This window comes from Protopterus annectens, chromosome 8.part0 (assembly GCF_019279795.1).
Source record: "Protopterus annectens isolate FY-2018-M chromosome 8.part0, PAN1.0, whole genome shotgun sequence".
Classification (NCBI taxonomy): domain Eukaryota; kingdom Metazoa; phylum Chordata; order Ceratodontiformes; family Protopteridae; genus Protopterus; species Protopterus annectens.
The window spans coordinates 403,180,146-403,202,218 of record NC_056741.1 but is presented as its reverse complement, the minus strand read 5'-3'; the positions used below and the strand labels follow the sequence as shown (position 1 = coordinate 403,202,218).

General features: G+C 41.3%; 1 protein-coding gene across 1 annotated transcript in view; it reads left to right on the top strand.

The window, feature by feature from the left end:
- RPRD2 (regulation of nuclear pre-mRNA domain containing 2) overlaps positions 1–22,073 on the top strand; it is a 2,300,864-nt gene that overhangs the window by 585,627 nt on the left and 1,693,164 nt on the right. The window contains exon 3 of the mRNA XM_044079912.1: positions 15,436–15,554. Within this exon, the coding sequence (XP_043935847.1) occupies positions 15,436–15,554 (119 nt within the window). The remainder of the gene's footprint in view (positions 1–15,435; positions 15,555–22,073) is intronic.

The following is a 22,073-nucleotide window of genomic DNA, read 5'->3' as shown; positions in this document are numbered from 1 at the left end:
TCTCCTTTAGAACAGTTCAATGGGCAGCAACAGTTTTCAGACTCCAGAAAAGACTTAGGACCTTTCTGCACCCACAGCACAGGCCAGCCTTAGCTATACCTCCTGTTCTCTCTGTGGTGGATGATGCCAGATTCTTTACCCCCCAGCCGGTGCCAAAGCAGACAGATTTTACAGGGTGGGAGATACTCATCACCACCTTTAGAAGGCCCCACTTGCAGACGGAGAAACTATATCCCAGGGTCCAAACCCTATTCCTTCTGAAAGGGAAGCTAGGTCACTAGACAGATGGGGTAAAAGGTCTACACTTCAGCTACTCTCTCAGCTAGAGCTTTAAACTGTCAGTTTCACATGATACAATACCAAGAGTTTATGCTTGATCAGTTAACTAAAAATTAACCACTGATGAATCTCTTGATAAGAAATATGTATTAGAGATGGTAAATAACATACAACAGGTTAGCAACCATTCCTTAAAATGTGGCTATGATGCACTGGAGGCTTCATTTAGATCAGCCATGACAGGCACAGTGATAAGAAGGCATGCATGGCTAAAGGAACAAGCTTTACCGGATCATGTTAAAGCTAAGCTGCTAGATGCTCCTATGGACAAGACAAGTTTGTTTGGTACACCTGCCCAGCAGGTTATGAAGAAAATGGAAGAAAAGGCAAAATCTGTTCAAACTGTTAAAGATTTCTTGCAGGTTCAACCCCAAGGTTTAGCAGGAACTGGCCTGCCAAAATTGGTCCTTTCCTGACTCCACAAAATTTCAAAGGTAGAAATAGACGTTCCAGAGGCAGAAACCAATCCAGAGGAGGTGCCTGTGGCAAGGTAACAACAGAGGCACAGACACAGCCACTGCCACTACATCAGCACAAACCAGGGAGCAAATAGCAGCCCCTCTAGGCGGAAAGTTAACCTTATTTTCAAATAACTGGCACTACATAACAAAAGACAAGTGGATTTTACAAACCATAGATCAAGGTTACCGGTTTCACTTCCACACCTTACCAGTCAACAGAGGAATGCCAAATCTACCTCCAAATCAAAAACAGAGGCTCTACGCCAGATAATGGAGTTAGCAAACATGAGAGCTGTGGAAAGAGTGCCAACAGCAGAACAAGGAAAGGGGTTCTACTCCAGACTATTCCTAGTTCCAAGAAAGGACAAAAGTTGGAGACCAATTCTCGACCTGTCCACCTTAAATACATATATCATTGTCCCAAAATTCAAAATGCTGACCCTACAGCAACTTCTTCCCATGCTGGGCAAGGAGTCTTGGCTGGTAACTCTAGATCTCAAGGAGGCATACCTGCACCCATCCGACCAATCTGCACAAGATACCTCACATTTCTTGCAGGATCAGAGCACTATCAATTCTCAGCATTGCCCTTTGTCTTATCTACTGCGCCCAGAGTATCAAAATGCCTGGCATCAGTAATCGCCCATTGCAGACTACAGGGAATTCAAATTTACCCATACCTGGACGACTGCCTGCTACAAGGGGACAACAAAAGCAAGCTGACAACAGATTTACAAAGGGTCATTTACTTGCTACAAGGACTGGGATACACAGTCAATTTACAAAAGTCAAGACTGATACCATCCCAAACAAGGACTTTCTTATTGGACACAGTACAACAAATGGCATTCCTGACTACAGAAAAACAAAAGAACTTCCTCTTTACTTCTTGGCACTAACAAAACTGAACAAGTTAACAGCAAGAAAAGTTCTACAGGCCTTGGGCTTCATGGCATCATGCATAATCTTGGTCCCATTTGCCAGACTACATATGAGGAAACTACAGTGGTACCTAAAGAATTTATGGTCCCAACACAGACACAGTCTAGAAACAGAAATCCCACTAATTCCATGCTTAAAACAGGAGTTCCTATGGTGGGCTCAGGCATGCCAGTCAAACCCAGGCCAGACCATCACAACAAAGGATTGTGGACACAGGATCAACTTCACCTGCACATCAATCTAAAAGAAATGCTGGCAGTAAAACTGGCAATCCAAAAGTTCAAACCATTTCTCAAAGAGGGCCAGTTGATGATAAGGACAGACAACACCACAGTCATGTGGTACATCAACAAACAGGGAGGCACTCATTCATACCCCTATGCAGAATGACCTTGGAGCTGTGGACCCTGGCACTCAGCTACAACATTCAGTTACAGGCAATATTTGTACCAGGGAAAGACAATACTCTGGCAGACATATTAAGCAGAACCACATGGAAGCTGCACCGACATCTTCAAGACCATCTCAAGAAATGGGGAATGCCACAGATAGACCTATTTGCATCACCTCTCAATTACCAGCTCAAAATTCTGCACAAGGACATTCCAAACACTAGCATGGAAAGTGGACTCACTCTCCTTCAACTGGAAAGGCCTAACAGCATATGCATTCCCACCTCTTCCTTTGATACACAAGGTACTGCTAAAAATAAGGGAAGAAAAGGATAATCCTGATAGCTCCAAACTGGCCAAGACAACACTGGTACCCACTACTGAAGAGCATGTCTCGGAACAATATGTGGCCAATACCACTGATGCCTTTGATGTTAACTCAGAACAACTACAGCATCATACATCCAAACCTAAAACGCTGCAACTGACTGCATGGAACATCACATAGCAGCAGCTAATCCAGAACTTTCCCAAAGAGTTAAAGACATTATTCTTGAAGCGACCTTCAACAAGAAGGAGCTATGCTGGAAAATGGAAAAGGTTTGTCATTTAAGAGGAAAAGATGTGTCAAACATAGATATACCTAATATTCTGGAGTATCTGGCCGAACTTCTTCATTCAGGCCTGTCCTACTCCTCCATCAAGATACATGCATCAGCTATTTCAGCAGAATACAGCTTTGATCCACCTGTTTTTCGCACCCTTTGCTCAGGCAGTTCCTCAGAGGAATCAAGAATGTAAAACCTCCAAGGAAACCACCATTACCAGCTTGGGATTTAAACTTTGTGCTAGAAAAGTTGACACTATCACCCTTTGAACCAGCAGCAACAGCAGACCTACAACATCTGTCATGGAAAACTGCTTTCCTACTGGCAATTACTTCAGCAAGGAGGGTTTCAGAACTACAGGCCTTAATGGCAGTGCAACCCTTCCTAATCTTCCACCAAGATAGAGTGTCCTTGAGGACTAATCCAACATTTATGCCCAACGTGGTATCCAGAGTGTCTTTAAACCAGGCAATCCACCTACCTACCTTCTTTCCCAACCCACAAAACAGAGGGGAAAGAATTCTGCATACCTTGGATGTACATAGACAGCTACGCTACTACTTGGACAGAACAAAAAATAGCAGAAAGACTGACCAACTCTTTGTAGCCTATGCAGCAGGAAGGGAAGGAAAAGCTATTTCCAAACAGACAATCTCCAAATGGATAGGAAATTGCATACGATACTGTTACTCCTTCCATGGAAAACCAATTCCACAGAACATAAGACCTCATTCTACAAGGGCAACAGCCACTACCACAGCCTTCTTACGAGGAGTGGCAACCAAAGACATTATTGACCTCCGTGCATACATTTGCCAAGCATTATAATTTGCCTCTTTATTCCAGATCCCGAGCAGGGTTTGCCACTGCTGTACTGCAAGGGATCCTAAACACACCATAATCTACTTTTATCCTCCTCCCTAGTTGGCTATGGTATTCTATGACTGCAGATGCATCCATGAAGGACATAGTACAGTTTTGTACCTACCATAAATGTAGATGTCCGAACTGGATAGCATCTGCAGTCACCTCTGTGGTACTCCTAGGGTGTTTACCCTCCTAATAGCTAGCTGTTGGGGGTCTTTATGGTGTATTTGTTTGTATATATGTACATACATGCTTATTGTTGTGTTTACCTCTATCTATTTGGAAACATTGGCATCTATCCAAATTTTAGCCTGCAAGAGGGCTACTGGCATCTGGGGCAAGAAACACTGAGGAAAATGGCGTCGGCTGATGCTTTTATACCCGAGACCAGAGATGACGCCGGGTGGAGTGCGACATCAGGGACAACCCACTTGTTATGACTGCAGATGCTATCCAGTTCGGACATCTACATTTATGGTAGGTACAAAACTGTACTTTCTAAATACATTCCTGGATATACCAAAATTCAAGATGTCGACTTTGCAGCAGCTTCTGGCCATGCTGGGCAAGAATGCTTGGCTTGTGACTTTAGACCTAAAAGAGGCATACCTGCATGTCCCAATCAGACAAAGATGCAGAAGATACCTCAGATTCAAGGCTGGCTCAATGCATTACCAATTCTCTGCACTGCCCTTTGGCTTATCTACTGCACCCAGGGTCTTTACAAAGTGCCTGGCACCAGTAATTGCATTCTGCAGACAAAGAGGAATGCAAATATATCCTTACTTGGACGACTGTCTAATTCAAGCAGAGAACAAGGACATTCTTCTACAGCATATGGCGTTTGTGAAAAGACTTCTAACATGCCTAGGGTACACAGTCAACGAAAAGAAATCAAAACTAGTACCCACTCAAGAGATAATATTCTTGGGTGCAAGCTTTAAATACAACTGCCCAGATGGCTTATCTCACACCAGACAAGCAAAGGCAACTGACTACCTATTTTAAAATGTTGGCAACAAAGGCCCAGTTATCTGCAAGAAAACTTCTGCAGGCTTTGGGCTTCATGGCATCCTACTAATTCCATGTGCAAGACTGCATATGAGGAAACTTCAGTGGTACTTTTGGAATCAACATTGCCACAGCCTGGAGACTATGATTACTCTCATTCCCTGCCTGCAACAGGAGTTTCGATGGTGGGCAAAGGCTTGTCACCAAAACAAGCGACAGCCATTCACATTACCCCCAGCCAGGCAGACACTAACAACGGATGCATCAGATTATGCCTGGGGGGCCCACATGGCAGGAAGATGCATTCAGGGCACAAGGACCTCAAACCAAATGCATCTACATATCAAAAAGAGATGCTAGCAGTTCAAAATGCCCTGACAGCCTTCAAGGACCTACTTCATCCAGGACAGCTACTGATAAAGACAAGACAACACCACTGTCATGTGGTATATAAACAATCAAGAGGGCACACATTCTTACCCCCTTTGCAGACTAGCCTTGACTTTGTGGGACACAGCATTGACTTACCAAGTACATATGCAGGCACAATTCCGGCCAGGAAGGAAAAATACTCTGGCAGACGGACTAAACAGAAACCTCATGGATCCCCACGAGTGGCACCTAGACCCACAAGTTTTCAGCATGATGATAAGAAAATGCGGATGCCTGGACATAGACCTATTTGCCTCCCCTCACAACTACCAACTAAAAAGATTCTGCACAAGGATTTATCACAGACAATCATGGAAAGTGGACGCCCTATCGTTCAGCTGGAAAAACCTGTCAGTATATGCATTTCCCCCTTTGCCTCTCCTCCCCAAGGTACTCCTAAAGGTCAGACAGGAGAAGCCAAGGATGATACTGATTGCCCCAGACTGGCCCCGCCAGCACTGGTACCCAATTCTAAGGAGCTTGTCTCAATGCTCAACTTGGACCTTACCTCAAATACCTCAGCTACTGTCCCAACAAAATAGTCTGATCCTACACAGCCAACTCAGAACTTTAAACCTGACAGCATGACTAATAATGTAGTCATACAAAACACACCTCTCAGTAAAGCTCTGATGGATGTCATTTGGAAGCCAGAAGGCCTAGTACTAGAAAATCTTATGCTGGAAAATGGAAGCGGTTCTGTGCTTGGAACCAGGCACAAGGAACTGATACAGCTGTACCAAATATTCCTCAGATTTTGCAATACTTAACTGAGATGCTGGACAAAGGCCTATCTTTTTCTTCTATTAAAATTCATGCCTCTGCCATTTCGGCTGATTACAATGTAGAGCCACCAATCTTTTCTCATCCCTTATTAAAGCAGTACCTCAGAGGAGCCAAAAATTTAAGACCCCCCCAAGGAGATCAACAGTGCCTGCATGGGACCTCAACTATGTCTTGGAAAAACTCACCCTGCTTCCTTTTGAGCCAGCGGCTACTGCTGATATAAAGTTTTTATCTTGGAAAACAGCTCTGCTCCTAGCAATAACTTCTGCAAGACTAGTTTCAGAGCTACAGGCACTCATGGCTGTGGAACCTTTTATCATTTTCTATCCAGACAGGGTCTCTCTGAGGACAAACCCAACATTTATGCCTAAGGTGGTGTCCATTGTGGCTCTCAACCAAACCATTCACTTGTCAACATTTTACCCAAATCCACAGAACAAGGAGGAGAGAATTCTGCACTCTTTGGACGTACACAGACAGCTTAGATTCTACTTGGACAGAACCAAAGTTTTCAGAAAGACAGAGCAATTACTGTCATATGTTGCAGCATCACAAGGAAAGGCTATATTTCTAAGTGGATAGGCCATTGCAGTAGTTTCTGCTATGTACACCATGGCAAGCCAGTACCTAAGGGCATTAGGCCACACTCAACCAGAGCTGCAGCCACTTCAGCAGCCTTTCTCAGGGGAGTACCTACCAAGGACATTTTAGAGGCTGCTACTTGGAGTTCAGTGCACACCTTTACAAAGCACTATCATCTGCCATTCTACTCTAAATCCAGGACAGGCTATGCCACTGCAGTTCTGCAGGGCCTCATAGCTGCTCCTAATGCTGTTTAGCTCCAGCCTTCAAACCTTAGCTTTGGGACTCTACCCAAATGGGTACTTACATATTATCGCAACCACTTTTTCGCGGTAAGACCGCTCGCTTTTCCGTGCGCAGATGTAGACGGTGATGCTGCCATTATGTGAAGAAGTGTGTTTTCCTTCATGCTGAAAGGTTGTTTTAGGCAGGGGTATTGTGGAAAATGGTGCAGATTATGGTTTTGCTGTACTTGTGCTGTTTTTTTGCGCTCGCCGCTTCTTGATCGCTAATGCACTGAGCCGCCGTCGGAATGTACTCGCATGTCAGTGCTGACTGACAATGGTACCAGTAAGGAATAAAAGGATATCCAGGCTTGTCACCGCATTCCCTGCCATCACCTTTATTAGAAACTGTATGCTGCAACAACAAAGCTTGACAGCTTCTTTTCGTGGTTTTTTTTTTTTTTTTTTTGTGTGTGTAGCTGTCAAGAAGTAGTAGACAAGTGGACAACTGTCAGCATGTGAGTCTGTTACATTAAGCGGGGCTCGCGGCTTGAGATATGGAATGCGTGTTACACAAAACTGCTGTGGGAAATGTATCTCCAGTGACATGATGTCGGGGAAATGGCATAGCTTGAAACAAGCAGTCATTCCTCACATGTCATACCATCTTTCCTACCTAAACAATGCTTTTTAATAAAGTTAATGTTGTCAATGTGATTCTGTATATACTTATAGTTAAATCGACACACCAGGAAGCGAGCGGTATTAGCGCAAAAAAGTGGTTGCGATAATACGCAAGTACCCCCAAATGTAATGACTGCAACAGTGAAACACGAAGAACATAGTACAGTTGTGTACACTTACCATAAATGTAGATGTTCGAGTGTATTCACTGTTGCAGTCCAGGTTATCCACCCACCATCCCCCTTTCTTCTGATGGAACCTTTCTTTCCTTCTCTGATTTATACAACCTGTGTGGTGCATTTGCTAGTAGATGAGGGTAAAGTTTATATTGGTGTATGTATGTATATATATATATATATATATATATATATATATATATATATATATATATATATATATAAATTTTGGCTACCCTTTTATGGAGCACCTGATGTCTGGGGCAAGAAAATCTAAAGAAAATGGCGTCGGCCGCATCTTTTATACCCCTGACGACCTAACGTCAGGGAAGGGGCGACAGCAGCCGACGCAGGACCCAAAACTTTGGAATTCAGGCCAGCTGAGGGCAACCTGCCAGCAGGATTACCCAAATGCAATGACTGCAACAGTGAATACACTCGAACATCTACATTTATGGTAAGTGTACACAACTGTACTTTCTTACCTAGCTGTTTAATCCTTGCTCTACCTCTGGACTCCAGGTCTTGTTTAGATTTAGACACAAACCACTACAGTAATGTGGTACATAGACAAACAAGGAAGTACCAAGTCTTACAATCTCTTCAGAATAGCCTTGATTGCATGAAACCCAGCAGTTCAGCCTAACACACTGGCAGATTTTTAGAGCAGACCCACATAAATGGATGCTGAACAGAGCAGTCTTTATGGACATTGTCCATCAGTGGAGTACTCCTCAGATGATCTCCCCTCCCCACACAGCAGATATCTCAGACTGTTGTGTTGAAGCGCCATGGATTTTGGCATGAGGACGGATGACATGGGAGACTAGGATGTTTTTCTAGTAAAGATGTAAAAAATAGGTTTGGGGTGTCAGGATGTAGAATGGCACATTTTTACGGTCTCCCCAAGATACACATCATTTAATGATCCCCCTGGGTACCCCATTGTGTCAGGGAGGGAATATTGTTTATACAAAATAGGACAGTTTTTGCATTTTTATTTATTACCTAAAGCTCAGCTGCTGCCTGCTTATATACAGGATGCATTTGATTTTTTAAAATAAAATTCAAACAATACAATGGGACCAAGACTTGTTCTGGATAACATTAGCTGTTACCAACCTTTATACAAATTAGCCATCAATATGAGTTGGAAACGGTTAGATTCTTTGTGGGAAAAAGTCCAACGACTGAATGGTGGTTGTCTTTTGGCTTTTCCCGGTTAGGGGTCGCCACAGCGGAACTCCGGTCTGCTAATGATTGGCAGTAGATTTTCACGAACGCTGAGGTGCCAGCTCGACTTTCGCCCATTTACGCATGTCTTTCGAACGCCCACCAAAGTCCGACTGAATATGTTGTAGAATTATTGGACTTTTGTCTTAAAAACAATTTTGTTTTTGGGGAGATTTATATAGACAGAAGGGAACAACAGTGGGTGCATCTTTTGCCCCCTCATACTCCAACCTAAGCATGGGCTTATTTGAAAATGAGCATGTGTATAGAAGTGAATTTTTTCACAAGTATGTCACTTTATATTATAGATTCATAGATAACTTGCTTTTCTTCTGTAAGGGTGGTGAAGATGAAATAAAAGGATTTATTAGAATGTTGGGCAACAGTAGATTTGGTTTGGCATTTGATGGACTAAAGGTGGGGAAAATAGTTCCTTTTTTAGATGTAGTTTTGGATGGTAGTAATACAAAAATCTACACTAGGGTACATAGGAAATGTGAAAATGGAGTACAGTTTGTAAGGGCTGAAAGTTGTCATTCTCCTTATACTATTAGTTTCATGCCCTTTGGAGAATTTGTACGTATATACAGATTGTGTAATAAAGTTGATTATGTAAGGGAAATGAGCACTATAAATATGTTTAAAAGTAGAGGTTTTGATCAAGAAATGTTGGAAGGTTGTTGGAAAAAATTCTTAAAAGAATATATTTGTAATGCAACAGGAAAACAGTCAGTAGGAAAATTATGTTCAAAGAAAATGACTGAACATAAAAATATTTATTTTACTACACCATATAGTAGTTTTAGTATTATACTTAAAGTACTGGTTGGTCATTGGACATATATTGAGAGTCTAAGTGACATGTTTGTGGAAAAATTAGGGGTTCCGGTGATGTCTTATAGAAGAGGGAGAAATTTAAGACTTGTTAGTTAAATCAAGAGTAACATTTACTGTGCAAAGTATACAGAGAGGTCTGAACAGTTTGGGCACGAGTGCTTGTGGTAAATGTAAAGCATGCAGCTTTATTCTTCAGAGTTTCAGACAGATTGAGCATACTTTTGAAGCGAGAGGGTATTGTTTATGCCCTCAGATGTCCATGTAAAAAATATTATATAGGTGAAACCAAAAGATCTTTTAAAACAAGATTATTATAACATGTTAGAGATAATAGCCAGAAATAAAAGGGAAAGTCCTATAGCTAACCATTTGAATATAAAACATGCAGGTAACAGTAATGGTCTTAAAGGTACTGTTTTAGAGCATATTAAATTGTATAATGATGAAAATGATCTTAAGAATAAATTACTGGTGAAAGAATCAATTTATATTCTAAAATTTAATACTATGTCACCTAATGGGTTGAACATTGAAGTTAACTGGAGATATTTTATTTAATTTTATGAATTAAGTTGTAATATTAGAGGAAATTGTTTAACCCGCGGTGGTGGTGCTGCGGTAGTGTTGTCGCCTCACAGTAAGACACTGTCCGGTTCGATTCTCAGCTAGAGCGTCTTCTGCGTAGAGACATGCGTGAATGGGCGTACCTTCGTTGAAAGTTGTGTGGCAGGCCTGGCAAGCCAGTACGTAAAAATCAACTGCCAATCATTAGCGGACTGGAGTTCCGCTGTGGTGACCCCTAACCGGGAAAAGCCGAAAGACACACACACACTCAATTAGAGGAAATTGTTTAATTGATTGGTATATGTATTTAGACAGGTTGTGATTTGTAAATGTTATATTCCTTCAAGGCTTGTAAGAGCTGAGATGTCAGAGCATTTGTTTTGTTAAATTTTTCGTGTTTGAAGACTAGCTGGTGGTTTTATTCATATTTTTGGTTCTTTTATTGTGTGGTGCAGCTATCTCAAGACACTTGTTGAAGTGCCATGGATTCTGACACAAGGACGGATGACATGTCTTTTTCTTGACAGGAGAAGCTCTTTTATGTATGCCCTCCACTTCCTTTAATTCTAGAGAACAAGCTAAAAATCTTGCTGATGACACCCTATTGGCCTAAACATCTCTGTTTCCCTATTGTTTCTCTTGGCCAGGGGCAGTTATCACAAGTAAACCAACAGAATGGACTTGCTCGCATAAAGCAAAGTTTCTCTCATTCATCCAAATCTGTAGACCCTAAATCTGACTTGTTGGGTCAGAAAATTTTAATTCCTTTTAGGCACCACTTTACTGAGGGTTTGCTTAAAGTGACAGTCACAGAGTGTAACATTCTGACTGAAAGAAACTTGTCTTGATACTTCCCCAGTTACCACGTCGTCATCAACCCTACTGCTGGTTTCAATTTACTTTATGCAGCCCTGTTTTCATTCCGTCTGGTAAACACCATTAACGGTATTCATTCCTGTCAAAGCTTTCAGTCCACGATCACTGGGAAACATAAGGTTGTTAAATTTTTGTGTGAGAGGTGGGGGTGGTTAGGCAAGGCTCTCAGTGGTTACTTTTTATGAACTCATTAAAAAGATTATTTTAATTGTGCAGCTCTTTATTTCCTTTATTTTGCATTGCATAACTGCAAGCAGTACACTCAAAAGAGTTGAGTTTAGTGACTTCATAGTAAATCTTAGCAGTCTGACGTATTCCCCTTACTCCATAGTTAAGCAATCTCAGAATTAGTATGTATAACTATCACAGGTTGCTATACTGTACAACCTCTATTCTGACAGCAAGTTTTGGACTTCATTGTTTAAAATGAATCTGTTGCTTGCACCACACGTTTTTTTTACAGCAGGTCAGAAAACCATTACACTTGGCCAGTATTCAGAGATCAAAAAAACAAAATCTGAAAAAAAAAAAGACTGCTGCTACTACTGTTCGAAACTTACATCGTTCTGATGCTTTCTGCAGGGCAAGTAGCAAGGCATACGTAACATCATAGCACTTAGCTAGCCTAGCATTCAGAAATCTGCACAAAGTAAAATATGAAATGATCAGAAAATTCCATTTACTAATGTTTTAGCTTTGCAGTACTCGTATGCTTTCCTGCAAGATAGCAGCAAGCGAGGTCATAAAGTTCCTGAAAGGCTACTTTTTTCTCAGGATAAAAAGCAGAGGTGAAAGTAATGAGTGACTGAGGGAGAGCTGTTGAGTGCAAGTACAGTTTGACTTAGACCATTAAAACTTCCTGTAAGCACCCCCTCCCCCATCTTCTGCAGCCAAAGCTGGCACGTGCTCAGAAAGCCAGATTGAAAATGTAAACAAAGACCAGAATCAAATAAAAAAATCTGGTGACTGTCCCTATAAGGTGTATAGGAGGCTAGAAAAAACTACAAGGAAATATTTCTAAATTGAAAAGATTTTCATTGTGGTGCCGCAAAAAGAATCAAGACTCTTGTCAACTGGTTACTCCTACTACTAATCATTTTTTGTACGAGTTGCTCTGTTGCAAATTGACGTTCTCCTTAATCAAAGCACATCTGTTAGACATTTCTTCCTGTCTGCCTCTTGATCCACCACTTTCTTAATTTTAACTCAAAACAATTTTTGAAAGGTGTGCAACACGTCAGACTACCAAGGAGTGCCATTTCCCTTTCTTGGTACCCAAATTATTTCTTGAAAAAGCTTGCCTTGTCGTCTCTTGAGCCTGCTGATCTCATTGTCCAAAATTCTGTAATTGGAAAACTGTTTGGCTTTGACTTCTGCTTAGTGGGTGTCGGAGCTGCAATTTCACAGTCTTGTTTTCTGTAAGGATAAACTCACTCTTATTACTAACCAATCTCTAATGCCTGAAGTAGTCAATGAGATCTCCTTAAGTCAGACCATTAACCTGCCTACTTTTGTTCCTCTCCTGAGAACAAAAGAAAAGGAATATTGCATCGTTTGGACATAAGACAGCTAAGATTTTATTTGTATAAAACCAAAGGTATCTCAAAATCTGACAAGCTTTTTATATCTTTTCAGGGCAAGAGCTTAGGTTTTCTAGTTTCCAAGCACATAGTTTCAAACTTGATTTCTAAAGGTCTTTTCCTTTTGTTATTCTTTACTTAGCAAACGTCCTTGCATGGCAAACAGCTCAGAACAGTCCAAGCAGGGCAGCCATAGGGACTGTGTGCTTGACATACAAGGCCCATTCCATTGGACCTGCAGCCCCTATAGGGGCTTTCTTCAAGGGTATGGATTCTAGATCTATCCTTGAAGCAAGAACTTAGTTTGCTATTCGCACTTTCACTAAACATTACAAAATTGGTGTTTTATCTAAGATTACAGCAGGGTTTGCTAAGCCTTCCCTCCCAGGGACTGTTGGGATATAACTCAGCTCAACCTTCCTCCTCCCTTTCTTCTTGGACATCTTTGGGAATCTACCATTTGTTAGTAATTGTAGTCTGCAGTAGTGATCCGAGGAGGGACATAATAGTCTTGTAGGAACTTCTCTCAGCAGTAGTTGTCTGACTGATCATTTTTGCAGTATTACATCCCACCCTCCATTCCCCCCTTTCTGTGCATTTCAGTTTTGGGCAATGTGGATTCTTACCCCCCCCCCTCTCCTTTTTGACTTGGACTGGGGCAAGAAAGTCCTGAGGTAATTTGCTCCAGTATGTCCCTTGTGTACTTCCTATCCACTCCAGTATGTGGTCATACATTAGATGTGCAGAGATAGTGGGTGGCACCCATGCTTTAGTATGCAAGCCTGAATGTTCAGCTTTCCTCAGCAGGGTAGTCTGTCTGTTAGTAATACTAGAGCAGTGATCAGTTGGGCAGCTGGTATGTTAAGTACTTTCACCTGGCTCTTTCAGACGTCTAGGATGTGATGTCATGTGCTGCTTTTATACATGAAGAACTTAACTCTGGACAAAGCAGCCGTGATGCATCACAGTCTAAAGATTGCAGCTTACTGCCTAAATTATTTAAAACTCTTGTCCTTTAGATGTCATTTCTCCAAGGATATGTTGACAATATTTAAGGAGGCTAGTATGCTTGTGCCAAGGAGAGCCTACATTTTGGCTTTTTTTTGCTATTAATTTCCCTTTTCTTTACAGGTTAAGCAATTCTTTATAGGGGTGTTGCATATTACAGTACCAAGGAAGTGGGTGTGGCTCCATCACGGGATCAGGATTTTGTTTTGAAAAAAACTAACTTTACCTCCCTTTGAGTACTTCCCTAAAGTTCCTTACCTGAAAGACATCTTTACTTACCGCTCTGACCTATGCTAATAAAATATCTGAGTTGCAAGCCTTAGTGTCCCTTCAGCAATTCTTGGCCTTTCATAATGAAGGACCGACTCTTAGAAACCAATACATTATTTATGCCTAAGATTGTGTCTGAATTTGCTCTGAATCAGTCCATTCATCTTCCTGTTTTCTTTCCCCCACTTAAAAACTGAGGATAATAAATGCTGTGTTTCTTGTATGCTTACAGATAGCTTGGATACTACTTTGGCAAGACAAAAGATTTCATATTGGAGGACTGACTGTATTTCTTATGAAAGTAATAAAAAAGAGCATCTGGTTTCCAAGTGGGCAGTATCCAGATGGCTATCTCAGGCTACTCCTATTACTATGAAAAAGCCCACTCCCACCACAGGATGTTGGAGGACACTCAGCTAAAGCTGTGACTACTTCAGGGCCTTTTTGGAAAGGGGTGGACTCTAGGACTATTCTAGAGGTTGCAGCTTAGTCCTTGGTCCACAGTTTTACTAAAGATTATAAAACTAACTCCTCTAGAAACAGAATAGGATTTGTTAGATCTGTTCTGCAGGATCTTCTGAACTCTAGTCCTGCATCCTCTTCCCTTTTTGTCTAAGCTTTGGCAGTCATCCCATATGGCTAAATGCTACTGCAACAGTGATCTAATGATGAAAATAATATATATATATATATATATATATATATATATATATATATATATAGTCTGTATGTGTGTATAAAATTTTCTTTATTTTGGCTGAAGTAGGTTCCCCTCCCCTGTTTCTGACATGACAACATCACAACTTTGATGTATTAGGATCTGCCAATGTTCTGGCACAACTCCCCCCCCCCCCCCTTTTTTTTTTTTTTTTTTTTTTTTTACAGGCAGTAAGACACTGATCTTTTGTGTTTGTATATCCTCTCTTATACAAGCTTCATTCTTTAACAGCCAAGGAGTGTGTGAGGTAAGTATCCAGAAGCTTTTACATACTAGCCAGATGTCCAATCCTTCGTAGGATATGTCCCATGTAGTTTCATGCTACTGCTCCATTGACCTATTTGGACATCTAATGCTATGATAAGTTTACTTAAACAGCTGTATTTTTCTGGGCATGTGAATAAATACACACACTGGCACAGGGGAACAATTTTTTACTTAAATAAAACGCTACACCAAAATAAATTAAAAAAAAAGATTGTAATCTATTTGACTATAGACTTACAAGCTTTCTGTTGTAGCTCGCAAGTGTTAGCCAGATGAAACTTGTTTGCATCTTAAACGTTATACACTGTTCTGAGCATGGAGTTGTAACTCTTGGCTGCCTTACCTTCCTAGTTTTTAAAGTGCATATATTATTAGGCTTTGAAACTCTGCATTACAAGAAGGATTTTTGTAGGAGAATAGTGTTTTATTTTCTTGTCTTACTCAGAAAATGTTATTTTTTTTTTACAGTGCTGCTATTGCGTTATGTGAATAGTTATTAAAATGAGTTGTGTTAATGCTGCGTTTAGTATTCATATAGTCTGTTCATGTTAAAAGCATATTATTGTGTTACTTTAAAGGGATCCAGCAATTCAGAAATCTGTGGAACGAATCTTTACTATATGGGAAGAGAGAAATGTTTATCCTGCAGAACTCATTACTGTTCTAAGAACTTGCCTGAATAAGACTCCGAACAAAGGTATGTGATAGAATGATGTACTATTGCTGAAGATGGATTATAGATCTTGCTAAAATTCTAAGTATATAGTAAAGCTAGTAAACTAGTATATGCTGTATATTTAAACTGAATTATGTTTCTGTACACAGTGTGGTGTGTGCATATGCAGATGTAGTTGTAATTTATTTGTAGATGTGCAATGTAATGAATTCTCTGTTTTCATTGTTTTGCTTGAGTTATCAAAACAGGTGTTGGCAGTCTTTAAAGCTGTCTTTGTCCTCAGTCAGAAGGTAGTGTATGAAACAACCCTATCACCATGTAAACCCTTCAGTAGATTTTCATGCATTCCCCTGCCTGGGGTGATATGTCTGTGCTGGTGGCAGGGTTGCCAGACGTCCCTATTTGGGCGGGACTCTCCCAAGATCAGCAGCCTGATCCCGAGTCCTGCACTGCCGGTTTAAATCCCGGGCAGCCTCCGCTTTGTTTTTTTTTTTATTGGCCCATGTACCGGCATACAGGCCAATCAGAAATCGCAAAACAGAGCTACTTCTGTTTAATGCGGAACTGCAATGTTTCGCATTAAACAGAAGCAGCTCCGTGTTTGTTTATTTTTGATTGGCCCGGGCCAATCAAATAAAAAATAAATACAGAGCTACTTTTGTTTAAGGTGGAACTCTGATGTTCCGTATTAAAGACCCTGGCGTGGAAGACCTTTTTTAGTCTTCACTTACAGTAAAAGACCTTTTTTTTCCTTCTTTTTTTTCTTTTTTGAGTCTTCACTTTGTCCCTACCTGGCCAGTTGGAAATCTGGCAACCCTGGCTGGTGGTCACACTGCCTGTTGGTGGGCAGTTTTGTAAAACTAATGAGAGAATCATTCTGAGACAGCAGATTTTAGTGGAAAAGGAAATCTGTTTCTTGTTAAAAGTGAAATACGATTGCTCAGCAGTTCTGAATATCTCTCATCAAAAATGCATTGACTTAACCTTTTTTGCTGCAGAATTCTGATAATTGTGGGAATTAGATGAAGGTGGATATCAGTGCTAATCTTTTTTAGCAGCACACACTCTGCCAGAATGTATGTGCCTTTTTGGCTGCATGAAGTATACAACTGCTCTGTTTTGCATTCAAGCTTTTTTGGTCATTTTCCTAGCTGTTGATCTTTGGCAGTGCAAAATACAGCCTTTCCGTACATTTAATATTGAGATAATTATGTTTTAGTGGTAGTGTCAGATTCCAACAGCATCACAAGTAAAAGATTAAAACAAGTGCTATTGTGAGCATCAAATTCTTTCTTAGGATTTGTGCCTTGTTCTTCCTTTTTCAAAGAATAATGTGCTGGACTTAATAATAGCGAGCTTAGAGTTGACAAACATTTTTATAGCAGTGAGGGGTTATTAAATTTTAACTCCCATTGCTACTTTTTCCCATTAAGTTTGTGGAGAGGGTTAAGCATTTAGCTGGAATGAGAAAGACCTTCTAATGGGAAAAAATGAAGCAAAGAGAAAATCCTTCAATAAGTCAAACCAGAAGATCTAACATCAGGATCCCTTTTTTAGGTCCATTGATTAGGTTCTTCTGTGCTAATTGAAGTTTGGCATTCTTTGAAGGATTCTTTGTTCAGGGTGTTAGTATTCATCATAAACACACGCAGTGATATCAGGTGACATCTGCATAAGCACCCCAAACACTTGCAGTCCTTTAGTTTGTTTCTGCCACACACTGTTTTGATTCATGATCTTCAGGTCTTAGATGCAAATCCATTGAGTCTGTGACCATGAAGGTGAGCCCAAGAGCTTCACCACCATTGCCTCTATTTTCTTGTGTAGGAACAAGACATGAAGCATTGCTTTAAGTGCTAGTGGAGCAAAACTGCAAGCCTGTGAATTCACAGGGAGAAATTTTTGTTCACTTGAGGTAAGATAGTGGTATATGAAAACTGTTGCTACAGAAATTGCTGATAGCATCATGACTGCAACTCTAGGCATCACTTGGAGGTCCTTCGCTTAGAATTAAGCTGGGGCCTGTTCCTTCTGGAGGTAGGCCTGCTGCTGAAACAGTTTGTGTTTCTCAGTTGCTCTACCTATATTTCACAAGAAAGGGATCGTAACCATACCAATTATTCTCTTCTGTGGATGATGAGGAACTTGGGGAGATGCCACCAGTCTTTTTTGTTTGTGTGTGTATACATGTATTTGTAGTCTCTGCCTAACTTATGGCTGCAGCAAAATCTCAGTCATGCAGCTTGATCAGGGTAGCACTCTGGAGTTAACTAGTCTTCACTTCAGGGTGTTGGGTACCAAGAAGCCTTCTGTGGCTCACCGGGTTTTGTTGGTCCATGTTCGTGATGAAGAAGACGTTTGATTATCACAACATCTGTGCTTCACCTCAACGCATAAGTATCAAACAGCTGTTTGGCTAAGAGCCTGAGTTGTGGGTGTTGAACTGCATCATTTGGAAATATTACATAATGCCAGCACTAGCTGGCACCAGCTAGTCTGCCGTGCATGCAGCCATTTGTGGGTGCATGCTCACACACCATTTCCTTTTCACTTGGTATACGCCTTCTCACTATTAACTTTGCAAGACTGCACTCTTGTCTCTGTACGAGATGATTGTTGGGAAGGTTCTGCTACTTTTTCTGACTGATAATGGTACTAATGATAGTGAGTGCCTTCTTCAGTTTTCCACTTATCTCTGCCTTGTGGAGACCTTGATGGGTTGATGCATCAAATATTGGTTGACCTTTGGACTTGATGCCCTTTCACAAAAATGACTGAGTGTAACATCTAGGAAAGAAGGTATCAGAGCCTTGCATTATGCTTGCTGAGATGCCGGCTGCCAAGGATGTTTTGAGAGTTTCAAAGCAGCCTCACTCTGTTTCTTTGATGGCATAGATGATTGCTCACCTGTTAAAAGTCTGGAGGCAAATGGAACAGACTCCTCACCAGGCATACTTTTGACTCTTAATGGGATCTTGTTTGAGGTCACATACCCCAAAGATCAGAAAAATTTTACACTGCTGTCATGTAGAGCGAAAGGTCGTGGTCGGGTCTATCAACAAATTTGTGGCTCACAGCCCTTAACTTTTCATCTCACTTGACCAAATGCTAACCTTTCTTAGTGAATCAGGCCATATAAACACCTACAGATGTTTCTTAGTCTAGACATAAGAAGGACCTACTGTGTACTGTCTGTCGTCCAAGTTTGGCTTTCTGTGTGGTCTGCTGTAATTTTGATTGTCCTCGATGTTCAGGTATGTGCCTGTAAAGCACGATTCTTTTGAATATGTTAATGAATATCTGTGGAACAGCATTCTTCTCAATATTCAGTTAAGGGGAAGCACTGTTTTGCAGGCCTTAAAGGAGCTGTTGGGTGACCTGTTATGAGGAAAGATGCCCTCACTGTGTTGCACCTTTAAATTCCCTTTCCCACACTGTTAAGTCATTGACAGCCGTAGAAGAGGGCTTTGTTTACTCCAGTGATGACCAAAAATAATTGAGAATTATCACACTAGTTTAAACTCAATAGGATTGTGTGTGTATGTATGTGGGGATATATTAGTTTGGTATTAAGTTACTTACTGTTGACCTCTGTCTCTCAGACATGGGGAGCCCATACCAAGGGTGTGTTAACGATCTCATCCAGTGATCAAGGTCCCTTTTGAATAGGGTCAGGGATGAACTCTGCTTCATATAGATGGGGAGCTTATTCTATAGCTTAGGGATCTTTTGAGGCACATCAATTTCTCCATGTTCCGTTTGTGGCAGGCAAGGATCAGAGCCTTGGATCTGCTGTTTCTAGTGCTGTTTGTTTTGTGGATGTGCGAGAGATCTATCAGAGCTGGATCTGTGGCTGCCTTATGCTAAGTGTAGATTACCTCTCAGTAACCTGTAGAAGACAGTACAAAGATAGGGCCTTAAGGTGATCCTGTGCTGGACAGGATGTTCATAACCTGGATTCTACTGGTGAGGAACCTTTGAGGATGTTTCAGCTGTTGGAAGTGCATGGTTGGGTACATGCTAAGGGGGACACTGTACTCAATAATTGGTATAAGGGCTGAGTGGATTGGTACTATAACTACCTTGGACCTCTCTGCCATACCCTTTCTTGAGTTGAGCCACCTAGAATGATTTTTTTTTTTTTTTTTTTTTTTTTTTAACTGTTTTGGCTATGCATTAGTCGAAGGCCAGATTACTGTCTACATATATTCCCACATTCCTAACTATGGGGTCAGCCCTTAGGGGTGCTTTGTTGGAGTGATTTGCTTGCGTGGATGATTTCCCAAAGGGCAGTATATTGCATTTCTTTGCTTTGATTTTTAGTCCACAGCTTTGGCACCACTCATTTGTTTGTGTTAGATCCTCTTGTGGGATGTTGCTGTCTTGGGGGGGGAATTTATGACAACTACCAAATTACAGTCATCTGTAAACATAGTGAGCTAGAAGCCTTTGACTTCTATCTTTGCTTCTGAGAAATAGGTGCCATGCAGGAACAGTCCCAACATGGAGCCCTGGGGTACTCTGTGGTGACTGGTCTCCTGATGGGGGGGGGGGGTCGTTTTGCCAATCCAGACTTCTTGGATTCCTGTCTGTGAGCCAGCAAGTTATGTAAGGATTTATGCCAAGTTCTGAGAGTTTAACAGTATGTGAGTAAAGTACTGTATTGAACACCTTGGTCAAGGTAGGCAGTATGCATTGTTTTTCCTCTGTCCATAACCTAGATGACCTTCTTGAAGACGTTTGCCAGGTTGGACAGTTCCTTTAATGAAGCCAAGCTGTGATGGGTGTAGGTTGCCAATGCCTTTGTTGATCATTTCAGTGATAATTTTTTCCATGGCTTTGCATATCAAACTTGTCAGACTGAGGAGTTTGTAGTTCCCAGGGTTGGTTGAGGCCCACCCTTACAAAGAAGGATGACCATTGCAACCTTCTATTCACCTGGCACGTAACCTGTTTTGAGGGTGTAGTTGGAGTGTCTCAAGTGGTCCTGCCATGTCTTGTTTTAGTCTCAGTGCAGTCATTTACATGTTTGTACAGTTTCTGTAAATAATTATGCATAGGTAGCTGTGATATCAGGATTGCAAGAGTCATAACTTATGACAAACGGTCATTTAATAAAATGTAGATTGCTTTAGAACAGTTCCTAACTATTACTTCTTTTACTTGGGTTTTCTCTGTTTATGTTGAGGAAGGTAGTTTTGGGATCTGATCTCACCAATGAGGATGTGACATGGGGAAGTGTGTGTGGGGGGCAGGGGTGGGGGGGGTCTGTGTTGACACTGTTCCATGTTGGCAAGTACTAGGTCTGCTATGTTTAATTCTTTGGTTGGAGTGTGCAGTGTCTAGTCCATGGTGTTTGTGTTACAGTCCAGGAAATGTGTATGAATTAGAGACAGTGTATGTTTCCAGGTCTGTAGAGGGGTTGTTAAAATTTGGTTGGATGTGGAGTGCCTCCAGTAGGGCTAGGTAAGTGTTAACTTTGTGGGTCATAGATGACGACCTGTTGCTACCAGGGACATGGTAAGGAGCGGTATATGGAGACTTGAACATAGATGAATTCCAGGGCATCATCCTGTTTAACCAACCTGGAGTTGTATTTATTACTAATGTAGATTGAGACTGGAGGAAACTGTATTCCAGTGCCAGAGTACTTTCTGTGAATTTAAACCAAGTCTTGGCACAGACGTTTGTGTTTTCCAGAGTGAGGAGAACTTGCAGGGTTTGAAGTTTCTTATTTAGGCTCCAAGCATTGAGCAGTAACACCTTAAGGTTGCTTTGAGTTTTTTTTTTTTTTTTTTTTTTTTTTGCAATGTTAGTAGTTTTCTGATTTTGACATTGCCTAAAAGAGGCTTTAAAGGAGTGGATCAAGTTTTAGCCAGTTTCCAAAAGCACAAGGAGGACACGTGCCCATCCTTGGTAAAGCACCATGGTCTATTAACCATGTCCTCCTATGTTGCTAGATAATGGAATCCCTTGAAGTGACACCAGAAACTAAGCCAGTTATTTAAATCGGTCATTTTCTGTTCATACTGTGGCATCATCTTGGTGAAGGTAGAATGCTGGTCAGTGCAATGCACATACCTGTCTGTGCCACACATTAATAGACATCCGTAGTATTTCTCTCTTCATGTAGTCCAGTGAGATGCGTCTCAGGTCATTCACACCCACATAAACTATGATAGTCATATTTGTACCTGTGGTGCATTGACTCTAGTATAATAGATACTCTCAACTAGGAATCGATCCATATGTTACCAGATGAGTAGCAAACTGGCTCACTGATAGAAGTCAAAATAGGGGAAGCTACCTCAAGTAGTAGACCAGTAATAAGCGGTGTACCCCAGGGATCGGTTTTGTGGCCTGCGCTGTTTGGGATATACTTCTCAGAGGTGCAGGCCAAATTTAGTGGGCTATGGCTGGCCAGATTAGCAGACGACTGCAAGCTGGGTGCTGTCATCAATTCCCCTAGTTATGTGGACATCCTCCAAGAGGGTTTCACCCAAACAAATGACTGGTGCTAGAAACATGACCTCAAACTGA